The 16546-nt window shown below is 40.6% G+C and overlaps 1 protein-coding gene across 2 annotated transcripts in view; it reads right to left on the bottom strand.

The window, feature by feature from the left end:
* RP1 (RP1 axonemal microtubule associated) overlaps positions 1-16546 on the bottom strand; it is a 140435-nt gene that overhangs the window by 50802 nt on the left and 73087 nt on the right. Inside the window, exons 7-13 of one of the 2 annotated variants that reach the window (XM_069600020.1) lie at positions 13776-13927; positions 11662-11740; positions 8058-8133; positions 7143-7219; positions 7015-7046; positions 6722-6851; positions 3425-3519 (exon numbers count right to left, since the gene is read on the bottom strand). In XM_069600020.1, the coding sequence (XP_069456121.1) occupies positions 3476-3519; positions 6722-6851; positions 7015-7046; positions 7143-7219; positions 8058-8133; positions 11662-11740; positions 13776-13927 (590 nt within the window). In that variant the 3' untranslated portion in view covers positions 3425-3475. Of the gene's footprint in view, positions 1-3424; positions 3520-6721; positions 6852-7014; positions 7047-7142; positions 7220-8057; positions 8134-11661; positions 11741-13775; positions 13928-16546 lie in introns of those variants that run through there. The other variant, XM_069600019.1, reaches the window with a different exon arrangement.

Below are 16546 nucleotides of genomic sequence, written 5' to 3'. Positions count from 1 at the left end.
AGGATTTGAAACAGCTCAACTGGAATTCCATTACCTCCACTAGCTTTGTTCATAGTGATGCTACCTAAGGCCCACTTGACTCCACACACATATACATATATATACACACATGCACAGGCATACACACACATACATACAAACACAGTCTTAAATTAATAGAGGGAAAACTCCTAAAGACAAAAATTGAATACTGTGAAAACCTCAATTCCTTCCAAGTTAATATTTAGATTTATTGTAATTGTAGCAAAATTTTTCTCAGAATTTCTTGGGAATGATAAAATAATTTAAAGTCAATATGTAAAAAGAAAAAAAAAAAACCATAAGCATTAACTCTCTGATCAGTGCTTTGTGCTGTAGTTTGTGTGTTGGAATCTCAAGTCCCTGTCTAACATTTCAAAGAGCTTCTCACCTCAGCTTGGGTGCAAGGATCTGGGCCAGGCCTCCTTCTGTCTGTTTCCCTGTCTCTCCCACCTCCGTCTACCAGGTGAGGCTGGAGGTGACTCACTGCTCACACGAGTCTCATGGAGTCAGCGCTGGAAGTCCCCATGTTTGGTCATGGCCCATTTCTCCATCCCATAAGGCAAGGGTCCCATAGTGACCTGTGAGTATGTCACACTGGGTTTGCATCCTTCTAACACCCTCAACTGGAGAAGGCAATGGCACCCCACTCCAGTACTCTTGCCTGGAAAATCACATGGACAGAGGAGCCTGGTAGGCTGCAGTCCATGGGGTCGTGAAGAGTCAGACACGACTGAGGGACTTTACTTTCACTTTTCACTTTCACCCATTGGAGAAGGAAATGGCAACCCACTCCAGTGTTCTTGCCTGGAGAATCCCAGGGATGTGGGAGCCTGGTGGGCTGCCGTCTATGGGGTCTCACAGAGTCAGACACAACTGAAGTGACTTAGCAGCAGCAGCAACACCCTCAACCACCTCCTGGAGCTGGGGAGCCCTAGCAAGACAAGGCCCTCTTGCATTGGATGCTGTTAGGGGTGGCTGGATGGCACCTGCTCACATGTTCTATCTGTGCTTGTTCTAAATTTGCCAGAAACCCAGGAGTCCAGGCCTCACATTCAAGAGACCTTAGGGGCCCACATCAACCTCTGCCCACTCCTACCCTGCTGTGCCCTCCTAGATTCTCTCCAGACAATCTAGGGGCTCTGGGTCCACTCTCCTCTTGCCTTCCAACTTACAGCTGGCCTCAAAGAAGACACCAGTGCAACCCATGGGCACATAGTCCTTGAGCAGCAGTGACGTCAGCTGGTCAGACTTTCATAAACTCAGTCAGGAAAGACACAGCATGCCCGCTAGGGTGATAGTTTATTAGACCTGGCACAGGAGGCATCAGGAGCAACAGATTCCTACATATCCCCATCCCCTGATTCCCCTGGGGTTAATGCAGAGCAGGACCAGGTGAATGAGGCATGGAGGGACTCTGGTTACAGCTGAGGACCCTGAGCTTTAGAAATACCCAGCCTTATTCAGTTCAGTTCAGTCACAGTCATATCTGACTCTTTGAGACCCCATGGACCATAGCACGCCAGGCTTCCCTGTACATCACCAACTCCCAGAGCCTGCTCAAGCTCATGTCTACCGAGCTGGTGATGCCATCCAACCATCTCATCCTCTGTCATCCCCTTCTCCTCCTGCCTTCAATCCTCCCCAGCATCAGGGTCTTTTCAAATGAGTCAGTTTTTCAATCAGGTGGCCAAAGTATGGGAGTTTCAGCTTCAGCATCAGTCCTTCCAATGAATATTCAGGACTGATTTCCTTTAGGATGGACAGGTTGGATCTCCTTGCTGTCCAAGAGACTCTCAAGAGTCTTCTCCAACATCACAGTTCAAAAGCATCAATTCTTCAGCATTCAGCCTTCTTTACAGTCCAACTCTCACATCCATACAAGACTACTGGAAAAACCATAGCTTTGACTAGATGGACATTTGTTGGCAAAGTGATGTCTCTGCTATGCTGTCTAGGTTTCTCATAGCTTTTCTTCCAAGCCTTTTAATTTCATGGCTGCAGTCACCATCTGCAGTGATTTTGGAGCCCAAGAAAATAAAGTCTGTAACTGTTTCCATTGTTTCCCCATCTATTTGCCATGAAGTGATGGGACTTGATGCCATGATCTTCGTTTTCTGAATGCTGAGTTTTAAGCCAGATTTTTCACTCTCTTCTTTCACTTTCATCAAGAGGTTCTTTAGTTCACCTTCACTTTCTACCATTAGGGTGGTGTCCTCTGCATATCTGAGGTTATTGATCTTTCTCCCTGCAATCTTGATTCCAGCTTGTGCTTCATCCATCCCGGCATTTCATATGATGTATTCTGCATATAAGTTAAACAAGCAGTAGGATGACAATATACAGCCTTGACGTATTCCTTTCCCAATTTGGAACCAGTCTGTTGGTCCATGTCCGGTTCGAACTGTTGCTTCTTGACCTGCATACAGATTTCTCAGGAGGCAGGTAAAGTGGTCAGTTCAGTTACTCAGTTGTGTCCGACTCTTTGCGACCCCATGGATTGTAACACACCAGGCTCCCCTATCCATCACCAACTCCTGGAGCTTGCTCAAACTCACTTCCACCAAGTCTATGATGCCATCCAACCATCTCATCCTCTTTCATCTCCTTTTCCTTATGCCTTCAATCTTTCCCAGCATCAGGGTCTTTTCTAGGGATGAGTCAGTTCTTCGAATCAGGTGGCCAAAGTTTTGCAACTTCAGCTTCAGCATCAGTCCTTTCAATAAATATTCAGGACTGATTTCCTTTAGGATGGATTGATTTGATCTCCTTGCTGTCCAAGGGACTCACAAGACTCTTCTGCATCAATTCAAAGTTCAAAAGCATCAATTCTTTGGCACTCAGCTTTCTTTGGAGAAGGCAATGGCAACCCACTCCAGTACTCTTGACTGGAAAATCCCATGGACAGAGGAGCCTAGTAGGCTGCAGTCCATGGAGTCGCAAAGAGTCGGACATGACTGAGCAACTTCATTTTCACTTTTCACTTTCATACACTGGAGAAGGAAATGGCAACCCACTCCAGTGTTCTTCCCTGGAGAATTCCAGGGACGGAGGAGCCTGGTAGGCTGCTGTCTATGGGGTTGCACAGAGTCGGACAGGACTCTTTATGGTGGTTTGGTATGCCCATCTCTTTAAGAATTTTCCACAGTTTGTTGCAATCCACACAGTCAAAGGCTTTGGCGTCAATAAAGCAGAAGTAGATGCTTTTCTGGAACTCTCTTGCTTTTTCTATGATCCAGCAGATATTGGCAACTTGATCTCAGGTTCCTTTGCCTTTTCTAAATCCAGTTTGAACAACTGAACGTTCTGAAGCCTCGCTTGGAGAATTTTAAGCAATCTCATCATGGAGGAAGAAATGGCAACCCACCCCGGTATTCTTTCCTGAGAAAATCCACAGACAGAGAAGCCTGGTGGGCTACAGTCCATGAAGTCACAAAGTCAGACACGACTTGGCTACTTAGCAACAGCAGGTACAACTATTCACATAGGTCCATAGAGACACTGCAGAGAACAATAAAGACGCATTAGAAACTTCCAATGTGGTAATATATTGTATATTTAAAATTACATGCTTAAAATAAATAAATTAAAAAATAAATAAATAAAATTACATGCTTAATCCTTTTAGGAATATCAATTGAATGAGTGTGAATTTAGGTTATGTTTTTTTTTCCTTGAAAAATACACCTATATAATGAGAGAACTATGTGAATCTGTATTTTATAGTAAATCTTTTGAAATTTTAGGGGATGGGAAGTCCGTGAACTGGCACTGATATAAGGTAGCCATCAATGGTTTAGAACTAAACACTTATTTGTATCGTCAGCTGGGCCTTCCTTTTGGCTCTGAGATCCCATATTAGGGACAGGAAGACTTGTTTTTGATGGTCATTGTCAGAGTAGGCATAGTATTATTTTTTTTAATTCTTAACAGCTTATGATCATAAAAATGAAACCCCCTGTGGTATTTCAATGATCTTCTCATGCTGTGTATCTCCTCTTGGGTCTAGTGTTGCCAAGAAATGGTTCAGCAGCTCTCAGAGAAATGAGCACTCTAATTCTGGGCATGGAAATAGCTAAATTCACAACCAGCTTGATAACTAAATAGAAGGCCTGGCGCATGATAATACATTTTGTGTGTGTGTGGAGTGAACATGAAAGCCAACATATCTGAGACATATTCTTAAAATATTTTCTTGAAAAGATGTTCATGGGTCAGCATTGTTCATCACAACCATTTCCAGGCAAGTGAAAACTGATTCATGAATGTGAATTTACAGGACAAGGCATATAACATCAGGAAATAATGCTGCAGTAATTATCATACATAAAACACCTCCTGTTGCAAAAATGTCAGTTACGCCAAGGAAAATGACTCATACCATCCTGCACCTGCCTTTCTTAGGACTGCTCATTCTAGTCTATATATTGCAGGACTAGAGTATTTAGATGCTGGGAACATTTAAGGGTAAAATTTCTCTGTTTTTATCATCTACTGGTTAGTTAGTTCTACACATACATTCACATGCCTGCTGTCTGTGCAGCTGCAGGACACCAGTTCTTTCCTGGGGAGCCTCTCTGCATAACTCTCTGGTTTTATCCATATCATGAGGCCTGGCTTCCAAGAAAGATTAATCCAAGAAGTGGAGGCAGAAGACGAGGACTTTAGGAGTTACAGCGTGCTTGCTCTATTAGTCAAAATACAGAGACAGGGCTGACCCAGAGAGGGATGAGGCAGACGCTCCATTTCTTGATGTGGGAAGGTTGAGTTCCCTCTATAAACCAGCTTGTCGGGGTGGGTGTTAGAAGACAAGTATCCCTACATGCGTCATTTTCCTTCATGGATTAGTACCTCTGAATAAAGGGATTTACAAATGTATGTGTGAGTGTCTGCTCAGTTCTGTGTGTTCCTGTGACTCTATGGATTGTAGCCTGCCAGTCTCCCTCTGTCCATGGGATTCTGCAAGCAAGAACACTGCAATGGATTACCATTTCCTTTTACAAAACATATAGGGAAATGTTCCAGCATAGTAGTGCTTTGATGTCACTATTTCTCTCCCTCTCTTTCAGCACCCCAGGGGAGTAAAGAAAAAGACCTTCCTTCCCTTCCCTGGAGAATATTTGCTTACATTCTCATCTTTTCTTTTTCTGTCTCTGTCTGTCTCTGTCTCTCACTCTGTTTCTCCTTCTCTGGAAGGAAAACTGGGCAACCCTGAAAAAGATCAGAGTTTCTTACCTTGGGTATTTCTCTGCTTTAATGTACCCACCCTTGTATGTGGGTAACATCAGGCCTTCACTTGATGATACTGAGGGGTGGGGACTTGGGGACCCAATGTAAGGTACTGCTCTACCTGTTGCATTTGTTCCCAGAAATAATGGTCTTGGTCTTTGACTCAGTGCTCTTGTGTTTTTTGCAAGTAAAGTTAAACTTAGATCCTTTATGGTTTCTGATTTCAAAATGGGAGAGATTTCTACATTTGGAAATACAAGCCACTCTCTTCAATAAGGGAAAAGAGTGTCAGCACTGGCAGCAGGGGCCTTGGGAAGCATGACATGAAGGACTGTTCTGAGAGATCTAAGTAGGTAAGTGATCCCAAATGGGAACCAACAGGCAAGAAAAATGTCTGAGAAATAGACTAGTTTTGAAAAGAGAAGCTACTAGGATGCATTCTCAGATTCTCACACATTTTTATAGAAGGGGAAGTTGGATTATTCCCTAGGGTCTCTAATAGGAGGTGGAAGTTACCTTCTTAGGAAATGCTGGAGGTTAATATCTCCTGCATATCCTCAAGGTTATTTGAAGGCACAGCTTCTAACAAGGCACAGCAAAGTTATATCCACAGATGCAGAAGGTGGATTTTGCTTAAATAATGATGGTCTAAATTTCAAGGTGACAGAGGATGAGATGGTTGGATTGCATCACTGCCTCAATGAACATAAGCAAACTCCAGGAGATAGTGAAGGACAGGAAAACTTGGTCTGCTGCAGTCCATGGGGTCACAAATAGTCAGACATGACTTCGTGACTGAACAACAAAATTTCAAGAGTTGAAGGTTTGGGTTCATAGTCCAGTCTGCCATTATTGGATTACTCCATCTTCATGAATGTTTGTGGCTGTGGCTTCGTGACATGCTGACATTAAACAACCAATCCAATTTCCCTTTGCTTAGTTCTTCCTCTGTACTATCATTCTGACACTACAAACAAGCATTATTAGAATTGTTGTATGTGTTTGTCTTCTGTATCAGATGATGAATCTCTGGAGCTCAGAAAAATGTTGCTTCAGTCTTGTTTATTTTTGTGGCCCTCACATTATTTAACATAGCGCTTTGAAGTAACAGGTTCTCAGTGTTTAGTAGAACCTACTTAATTGCTTAAATGGCCGTACCCTTTCAAGAACTACAAATGCTGTTTTTTATAAACACTTTATGTTAATTGCCTACATATTATTCTTCAAGTAAGAATTACCAAATATAAGTGTTTTCATGGTGTACTGTCTGCATAATTGCATCGTCTGCCAAGATTTAGAGTCTCTCGTCTATTGACCATTTGTGTTAATGTAGGTAGTAAATTATTTAAATGGTTTAATACTGGTATAAAGTCATCTGAAAAGTAAGAAGCACAACTTAAACTCGGTCTAGAAACTTGCTTTCCTCCAGCTCCCAAAACTGCCATGGCATCACATGCTAGGCCCATGATTTTACCATATTTGTCTGTCTTCTCTCCAACCGCGTCCACTGTGCTGTCTGGATGCAGACGGACAAATCCTCCAGTAAGCCTGTTGTAGAACTGAAGAGTATTTCCTTTCCTAAATTTCCAGCTTTCTGCAGCCCACTAAGTAGAAAAATGAAACAAACAAACAACACCAATATGAGAAGACAGAAGAAGTTACTAGGAAACACCCCTTACTAAACATTATATACTGATTTAACACATCAAATAGCTATTTGAACACTGTTTTGTACCAAATAATTTAGGGCCAAAAGTAAAATCTTACTGTTTCTTTTCTAATAACTTCCAGCTTTTGCCCTGAGGATGTAAAGAGGGAAAGGACCATTAATTTCAGCAGAGTCAAGCTTTCTTTCCTCAATCATTATAAAACAGAGCTTTCTGAGAAACACTCACTTGCAGAGAGGATACTGTTATTCCTGGCATACAGTTCTCTGACGATTTTACCATCATCTTCCCCTTGATCCAGCCATCTATGCAAAGAAAAGTGAATCAAGTATATCCTGAATTTGTATTTACACTGCTGCTGCTAAGTAGCTTCAGTCGTATCCGACTCTGTGTGACCCCGTAGACAGCAGCCCACCAGGCTCCCCCGTCCCTGGGATTCTCCAGGCAAGAACACTGGAGTGGGTTGCCATTTCCTTCTCCAATGCATGAAAGTGAAAGTGAAAGTGAAATCGCTCAGTCATGTCCGACTCTTCGCGACCCCATGGACTGCAGCCCACCAGGCTCCTCCATCCATGGGATTTTCCAGGCAAGAGTCCTGGAGTGGGTTGCCATTGAACCACTAGTAATTATCTAGCCAGGACAGAAATAACAGCTAGTGGGCATGCTAAGTTGCTTCAGTCACATCCAACTCTTTGCAACCCCGTGGACTGTAGCCCACCAGGTTCCTCTGTCCATGGGATTTCCCAGGCAAGAATATTAGAGTGGGTTGCCATTTCCTTCTCCAGGGGATCTTCCCTATCAGGAATTGAACTCAGGTATCTTACATCTCCTGCACTGGTAAGCAGATTCTTTACCTCTGTGTCATCTGGGAAGCCCTCATTCTCCTTATTGATGTATAAAGAGAAATCATATTTTTAAATCTGAACAAAGACCTAAATCTGTATCATCAGGAATGATGATAAACACAATGGATATCTTTGCAAGTAGAAGAAACAGCCCCTAAAATTCAGGTTCAAAAAAGTTACCCAACAAAGCTTCAGTGACCAGGAGTGACTGAATAAACTCTCCATTTGTCCCAAATATATGAGCCTGGCACTGACTAATATGAAATGAATTTGTTCAAGGTAAAGCATGCCTACCAACCTGTGGCAGAAAAAGCTGTATTCATGGTTCGTTGTGGGATCCTTGATCACAACGTCATCAAGAAACCAACCATTTCCTAAATACAAATTAAAGAAAGAAAACTGTGGTGTGTATAGGTTACAGACTGGGTATTACTTGAGGTTTTGAGAAAGAAGCTCTAGCTTTTGAGTAAGTAAAGCCCTCATGCACCTGTAGGGTTTAATACTTCAGATAACACAAGATACTTGGGACATGGACTCTGAGGCATTTAAAAATATTTCTTCTACATGCACAGCCTACTTCAAGGCTCACCAGGCTCCTCTGTCCATGGAATTCTCCAGGCAAGAAAGAATACTGGAGTGGGTTGTCATTCCCTTCTCCAGGGAATATTCCCAACCCAGGGATCAAACCTGCATCTCCTGCACTCACAGGCAGATTCGTAACCATCTGAGCCACCAGGGAAGCTCTTTTGTTTTAATGTTTATTTATTTAATTACAGCATGTGGGATCTAGCTCCCTGACCAGGGATCAAACCTGGGCCCCTTGTACTGGAAGCACAGTGTCGTAGCCACTGGACCACTAGGGAAGTTACAAAGATTTGTATGTTAAGACATATACTTTAGTGTGACTTTCCAAATGGTTGAAAATAGAACAACTCTGCAATTGCTCTTGATTTCATAAACTGCATTTATAACCCTGAACCTAACATCTTTCAAAGAATATATATCTGATGAGTTAGCAGTACTGTCAATTTCTAAAATGCATACACACTGAAAGCTACTAAAGTCCAAATTTAAACTTTAATATATATATTAAATACATATTCATTCAGAAACTCTGTCCAAGCACACTGCATGAGCTAGTTTAATGAAGATAACAGCCTCTTCTTAAATGTTTAGTTTTAAACTAACTTGCAAACTCATGTTGGTTAAAATACAATTTAATTTATAGATAAAACGGACTATTTTAACTAGCCATCATGGTTTTATTTATACAAAGGGCCAGCTCAAAATGTATCCTCCTTTAATTAAAACTGCTTGACTTGCCGAGGTAATACTCATCAGCTGTAGACTCTAACACAGCACATGGTCACAGACTGGTCTTTGTTTGGTCTTGGACTTCATCCCTCACCACATTCCCATCCCTGAGCCGAGCCACACTCCTCGTCATTCCTTGTATGATCCTGTCTTTCATGTTTCCTCTCCTGAGTCTGATAGCTCTTGATCAACACCAGTAGATATGTCCAGGCACTGCACTCCCACCTCTTTCCAGTTCTCCACCATTTTCTCACTTGTGATGTTCCGCTGGGTGGTGGAGTAACCAACAGTCTTTCTGTAAAGGAACCACTGCAGCAGTTTCTCTCCATCATAGTCTGAGATCTTATCTTATATAAAAATAAATCTTGCCACAGATTGTTTTTGCCCAAAAAAATGGAGAGACCTGGTCGCAATTTGGTTAAATAAAATTCTTAACTCATATAACTGCCAATGCACCACAAACACAGGCAGCTGGGGCCTAAAGGAAATATGTAAACGCATGCACACACAAAACCTTCACCTCTCTCACCAAAACACAGAACAAATCAAAACAAGAACACAGTGCCAGCTGAGATCATTGGTAAATAAATCGTTAAGGAACAAATATGTTCACTTAATCCTCAGGACAGATAGAACCTGTAAATCAAACTGTCCTGGCTAGAGTTTCCTATTACTTCTCAATATGGCTTTCAGACCAGGCCAGTTTAATAATTCAGAGGGACATGTATTTCTCATTGTTGATGTTAATTATTATATATTTTATATATTTTTGCTGCTACTCTGAAGAGCTTTTATATCTCATATTTTCAATAGAAAAAAAACAGCCTCCAGTTATTGTATATTGAATTTAAATTCTAACACTTTATAAATTCTCTTCTTTCATCCATTTTTCAGTTGATCCTCCTTGCATTTTAATAGACATTTCTATCACCTGTAGACAATAAATTTACCTTCTACTTTCCAAAGAATGACTATTCTCATAAGGAGAAAAATCCTTATCGTATTCCTAACTTTCATGGATTTCATTGTGTAAGTGGTCATCTTTAGTTAAAAATTTTAAAACTATTTTTTCTGTTCCAAATTTTGAAAGAATTTTTAATAATAATATTAGTTAACTGCTGACAGATAATTTTTTTGCTTCAGCTTTCTGAGGTGATGTGTTTTTTTAATAGATTTCCTATTACTGAATGATCCTTCAGTTTCCCAGCATGAACCCTACTTAGTTGTCATATATTATCCCTTATTGTACATCTCGATTCATTTCATACACATTTACCTTCAAATAATTGCACACACGTGCATCCCTGTTGCTGACCTACAATAGTTCTTCTGGAGAATGCAGGCTCCATGGGATACTCCCATTGTGCCAGCAACTGTGAAAATCCTCAGAAGTAAAACATATCCCATTTTATTTGGGTATTTGGAGCAGGACAAAATGGGAAATTTAACTGTCAAATTAAAATATCGTCTTTTTCTGCTTGGGCTGCTGTAAGGAAATACCACAGTCGGGGCAGCTTTTAAACAAGAGAAAAGTATTTTCATATTTACCATAGAAAATACTCAGCACAGAACTTTGTACATAGCAGGTCTACCACATATATTCCCTGAATTGAATTTGCTGTGTATGTTACTTGGGCATATTAACATGTCCTTTCAGAGTCCTACCAGAGCATTCACCATCCAACAAGCCTGCTGGGTAGTCATCTGACTCCCTGCAGAAATGGAATATTACCTGACTTAGTACTGACCATAGATCAGAGCCCAGACTCTGTAAAATTAGTTGTCAACTGGCAGAAAAATAAGATGCAATAGCCTTGGATCTGATAAAAATATAAGTGAATTTTGTCCAAGAGGGAAGATAACCTCAAAGTTATGTTTTTATTATCTTAGGACATTAGCCATACTTTTAGTTTGTTAGTCAAATCTATCATTCTTTCTGTTTTCACTGATCACAAATGTATATTTTTTTATTTTTGTGTAACTTCTTTTGAACTAGCTTTGTCACCTGGCTGGGTCCCTCATTAATTATTTAAACACATATCCACTACATATTGATATGAGAACTCTGTTCTTAATGTTCTGAAAGTTGACATTTTTTAGTAAAAGAGTTTATCATCTTCTTTGATGCTTTGGGATGTTTTTATCCTTTTTTGTGGTATGTGCACTTTACTCGTGTCTTTTGTTAAAGGATTTTATCTTATGGAGACCTTATGCAGTAGCAGAAAATGAAGATGTGGGTCAAGTCACAAAAGTGATAGGAAACCTGGGGAAGAAGTGAGAACAAAAATGGCAGCAGAGAACACAGCTGAGACAGGACACAACAGGAAACACAGCAAGGCTGCCACGAGAGACTCCTGAAGGTGCTGTTGTTGGCATGATAGTTAGCACTTCGTGGACAGTCCCCGTCACTGGACGCAGACATGGTATCCAACAGGAGCATGCCTGGAACACTGCCACTCACCTTAGAGAATCAATACTTAGAAACCACGTCATTATGAGTTTTCCACAGTTTTTTCTAGATTTGTATGAGGCGTCACAAGAACGGAACACAACCGCACTTTGAATATCTACCTGTAGAAGACTCTTACCTGGTCCAAGCCCATCATGGGCTATGACAATCTTGTACAAATTCCCCAGGTGCACAGCTTCCAGGAGGAAGCTGTCAGCCTGTAACAAACCAAAACAGTACAGTTAGATCTAGACCATGAGCTGATTTCTAATAAGAGTACAAATTAAGATACAGCAAAAATTCACTGTGAAAGAATTAGGTTCATTCAATAAATACATACTTCTACATTAAGAAAGTAAAGGTATGCACACATTACTATTAATATATTTAAAATATATAACCAATGAGCACCTACTATTTTAAAAAGTGATGCTGTATTTTACCACTGTCTTACTATTTAGCGATAAACATTTAGTTGTTTTCCTAAGAAAGATAAGTATTGAATACATTATTTTAAGCCTTCATTGATTATTAAAAAGTGTTTCTTCCTGCAAAAAAAGTAAAGATAAAACAGAAATATTAACTTATAGGACATAATAACAAGTTTTCTAATTTTTCCTTCTTGCCAACTTCATTACAAAGGCATAAATTTGTGGGCTCTCTACAAATATGTTTTCAAATAATAATAATATAAATGTAATAGTTATAAAATACACTGTAAGTCTCCATTTATTTGACTATAACAAACTCTCATCTGTCCTGAATGAAATGTTTTAGCAATGATTAGGGACCATTCACAAAATTGTTTCTAAAGTAATTTTAGAATATTGATGAAAAAATCATTGAACATTTAAAACATTTTGCCTGAAGTCTCAGGGCACTGCTACCATCAAAACTATGCATGTTTGTGCTCCAGTGGTTTGTGCATTCAGAATACAGGTAAAAATGAGGAGCCCAGAGTTCTTTCACTAAAACCTAAGCTAAGGATACAGAGTAAAGAGCAAGAAAAATACACGATTTAGTGTAACAGTTGAAAAATAATTCAATAACAAAAGACACATGTCTTATACGTTTTGAAATATTTTCACATATATTTTATCCTTAAAAATCACTAGGTGAGAAAAAACATATCCTCTCTACAGATAAAAACACGGAGGTGTAGAACCAGTGTCAGAGCTCAGATTCTCTGATATTTATTAATATTATTAATACCTTCCTTTGCCATCACTCTACCTCAACATAAATGGACTATAAAAATATAAATAACAGATAAAGCCATTAGCATTTATTTACAAAAATACAGTCAATGCCTGGTAATGGTAAATGAGTAATACTGCCATTTCTTTATTCATGAATGAAATCTGCTGGAAAAGGAAGATTTTCTATGCAATGACAGAAATACTAGCAAAGAAAATCATGTATTATTATATTTATGATGACTGACATAAAGAACTCTAAGAAAAAAAGGGGAAACAATGAAAATATGTTGACATACTCAAAGGCTATTTGCATCCTCAAAAAACAGTTGAGATAACTATAATGGGTTGTCTATAAATTACTCAGTTTTAAGAAGTTTTAAGAAATTAAGTATTACTTACATATTAGTATCAGTAACAGTAAATATAATGTAATACATTCAGTTTCTATATTTGACAATGAAAGATGCTATAGTCGGTCAGTGAACAACACAGGTTTGAACTTACACAGGTCCACTTCTATGTGGATTTTTCCCAATAAACATGTACTACAGCATTATACAATCAGCGAGGTTGGTTGAATCCTAGGATGCAGGACATGGATGTGGAAGGTCAACTGTTAAGCTATACGCACATTTTCAACTGTATGGGGCCAGAGTTCCTAACCTCCTGTGTTGTTCATGGGTCAACTGTATATAGTAATCCTTATTTAACAATATACAGGTGTTGAAAATCAGACAGTTGGTAGTGACTTCAGCATGATGGTGGACAGGGAGAACCAAGCCTTTGTTCCCCATGGAGGCACCATTTTAATGACAGCATGTGGACTAGAATACTTCTGGGACCAGGAAAGAAGCTGCAGCACCAGTCCCATGCAGAATGAAGCAGGAACTCCATCAAAATAGACAGGAAAGTTTGTGACTTTTTACATGCCTCATACATGGCATGTGCAGGCCCCTAACACCTGGGTTATTCAATGGACTGTAGTAAAGATGGCACATTTTTTTTTTTAACCATAAAAACTTAAAACTCAGACAAAAGACTTTTTGTTACTTACTTGTCCTCTTAAAAAATTCAAAGTGCTCTTTGATCGAAATAGTTGTCTGGATCCTGTATCTCCCTTTTCTCCATAGACAGAAATGTAGATGTTTGCTACTGTTCCAGCATTCCAAAGCTCACCTGTTGCCACGTGTACTTCATAGACTGTCACTGACAACAACAACAACAAAAAAAACCAAGCCTTACTGCCAAGCACCAGAAGATCCCCTGCAGAATGAAGTGGCAACCTGCTGCAGTATTGGTGCCTGGGAAATCCCATGGACAGAGAAGCCTGGAGGGCCACAGTCTGTGGAGTCACAAAGAGTCAGATATGAGTGAGTGACTAAACAACAACAACCACTCATATGATAGAAAAATTACACATTTCTAATCAAGAGCTCCAGGTCCAGGTAAGATGGAGCAACACACCCCACTCAGTCTCTCTCACTGAATACAGCTACAGAATCTTGACAGAATGCATGCAGCAGCTATATGAAGGCTCTGAATAGTAAACAGTAGCAGGAGAATGGGGATTTAGCAGAATTATGTATTTATGTATATATAACATTTGCTTATATATAAAAGAAATTAATTATAGCAATGATACAGTGGGTAAGAGGGGAAGAATATTTATTTTGTCAAAAGGTATTCAGAAGATGGTGGAGGAATAGGATGGGGAGACCACCTTCTCCCCCACAAATTCATCAGAAGATCATCTGAATCCTGAACAACTTCCACATAACAACTTCTGAATGCTGGCAGAGGACACCAGGCACCCAGAAAGGCAGCCCATTCTCTTCAAAAGGAGGTAAGACAAAATATAAAAGACAAAAAGAGAGACAAAAGAGTTAGGGACGGAGACCCGCCCTGGGGAGCGAGTTGTGAAAGAGAAGTTTCCAAACAGCAGAAAATCCTCTCACTGGTGGGTCTGTGGGGAGTTTTGGAATCTCAGAGGGCAACATAACCAGGAGAGGGAAAACAAAAAAAAAAACAAACAAACAAAAAAAACACCACAGTATATGTGCCTAACCACAACTCCCAGCAAAGAAGTAGCCCAGACACCCCCATCCACCACCAGCAAGTGGGGGCTGGACAGGGAGGCGTAGGCTGCATGCTGAGGGTAAGGACCTGGCCTGAATGCCCTGAGGACAATCTGAGGGAGCAATTGTGAGATAGCAAACTGTGGGATAGCCAGAGAGAGGAAAAAAAAAAGAGAGAGAACTTTCCCACAAAAAGCTCTAATCTAAGGTGCAGTCTGGCCTGCTCACAGAATGAAGGATTGAGCAAATACCAAAAGAGAGCTAGCGGGCTGCAGACTGGCCCATCACTGCCCACGTGAGGCAGAGAGACAGGTGGGCAACAGCCACAGCCAGAAGGCAAGAGGCAATCTCGGCCCCAGAGATGGAATCCACCAAACTGTGAGCAGGCTCCCAGTTGCTAACCACATCTTCCTGGGATCCTGGGCAGTGGACATCTGCCAGGAGGGTTGCAGCCTGAGATTAGCTCCCCACAGGAGACACACGGCACACCTGAGACAGTGCTCTTCTGGCGCACCCAGGAAACCAAGCAGCCAGAACCAGGGAGGTGATTAAGATGCACAGCCCACCTAGGACAGTGAGCTGGCCAAGCACCTGGTCACCTGAGCAGCTCAGACCTGGGAAGGGCATCAAACACACACCCAACTGAGTCTGTGCCTTTGTGGAGTGCCCAAACCTGAGCAGCTTATACCTAGGAAGTGTATGAAAGGCAGGGCCCGCTTTGGACAGTACACCCAGCAGAGCAACTTGGAGCCTGAGCAGTGTAGATCAGGAAAGCACATGCCTCCATGAGCTGGGGCAAACCCAGTGTGGTGCCTATACTACGAGCACTTCCCACACAAGCCAGTGATATTTGCTTGCAGTATTCCTCCCTCCCCACAACAGAACTGAACAAGTGAGCCTAAATAAGTGACCACCTTTGCCCCCTTGTGTCAGGGCAGAAATTAGACACTGAAGAGACTTGAAAACAGATGAAGCCAAAATAAACAAAGAACAGGGAACCACTTTGGAAGTGACAGATGCAACAGGTTAAAATTCTGTAGTTAGCACTGACTAATCACTGGAAGGGGCCTACAGACCTCGAGAAGAAACGTAAGCTGAAACAAGGAACTATCTGAAACTGAACTGACCCCACACTGCCCTCAACAGCTCCAGAGAAATTCCTAGATGTGTTTTTACTATTATCGTTTTTAATTTTTTTAATTTTTAAGTTATTACTCCTTTAATTTTCATTTTTATAACCTACTATTACCTTGCTGAAAAAAAAACCTTATTTTTAAAGCAAATTTCATATATATTTTTATAATTTTTGTGATTGATTTTCTTTTGTATTTTTAATATTACATGTTTGCGAGTCTAACCTCTACTCTAGATTTTTAATCTTTGCTTTTTGGTATTTGTTATCAATTTTGTACCTTTAAGAATCTAATCTTCAGTACCCATTTTTGCTTGGGGTATGATTACCTGGACCTCATAGTGGCTCAGATCATGAACTCCTTATTGCAAAATTCAGACTTAAACTGAAGAAAGTAGAGAAAACCTCTAAACCATTCAGGTATGACCTAACTCAAATCCCTAATGATTATATAGTGGAAGGGAGAAATACATTTAAGGGACTAGATCTGATAGACAGACTGCCTGATGAACCATGGACACAGGTTCATGACATTGCTCAGGAGACAGGGATCAAGACCATCCGCAACAAAAAGAAATGCAAAAAAGCAAAATGGCTGTCTGAGGAGGCCTTACAAAT

Source organism: Ovis canadensis, chromosome 9 (assembly GCF_042477335.2).
Source record: "Ovis canadensis isolate MfBH-ARS-UI-01 breed Bighorn chromosome 9, ARS-UI_OviCan_v2, whole genome shotgun sequence".
Taxonomy (NCBI): domain Eukaryota; kingdom Metazoa; phylum Chordata; class Mammalia; order Artiodactyla; family Bovidae; genus Ovis; species Ovis canadensis.
This window is presented reverse-complemented; position numbering and strand designations above follow the sequence as displayed.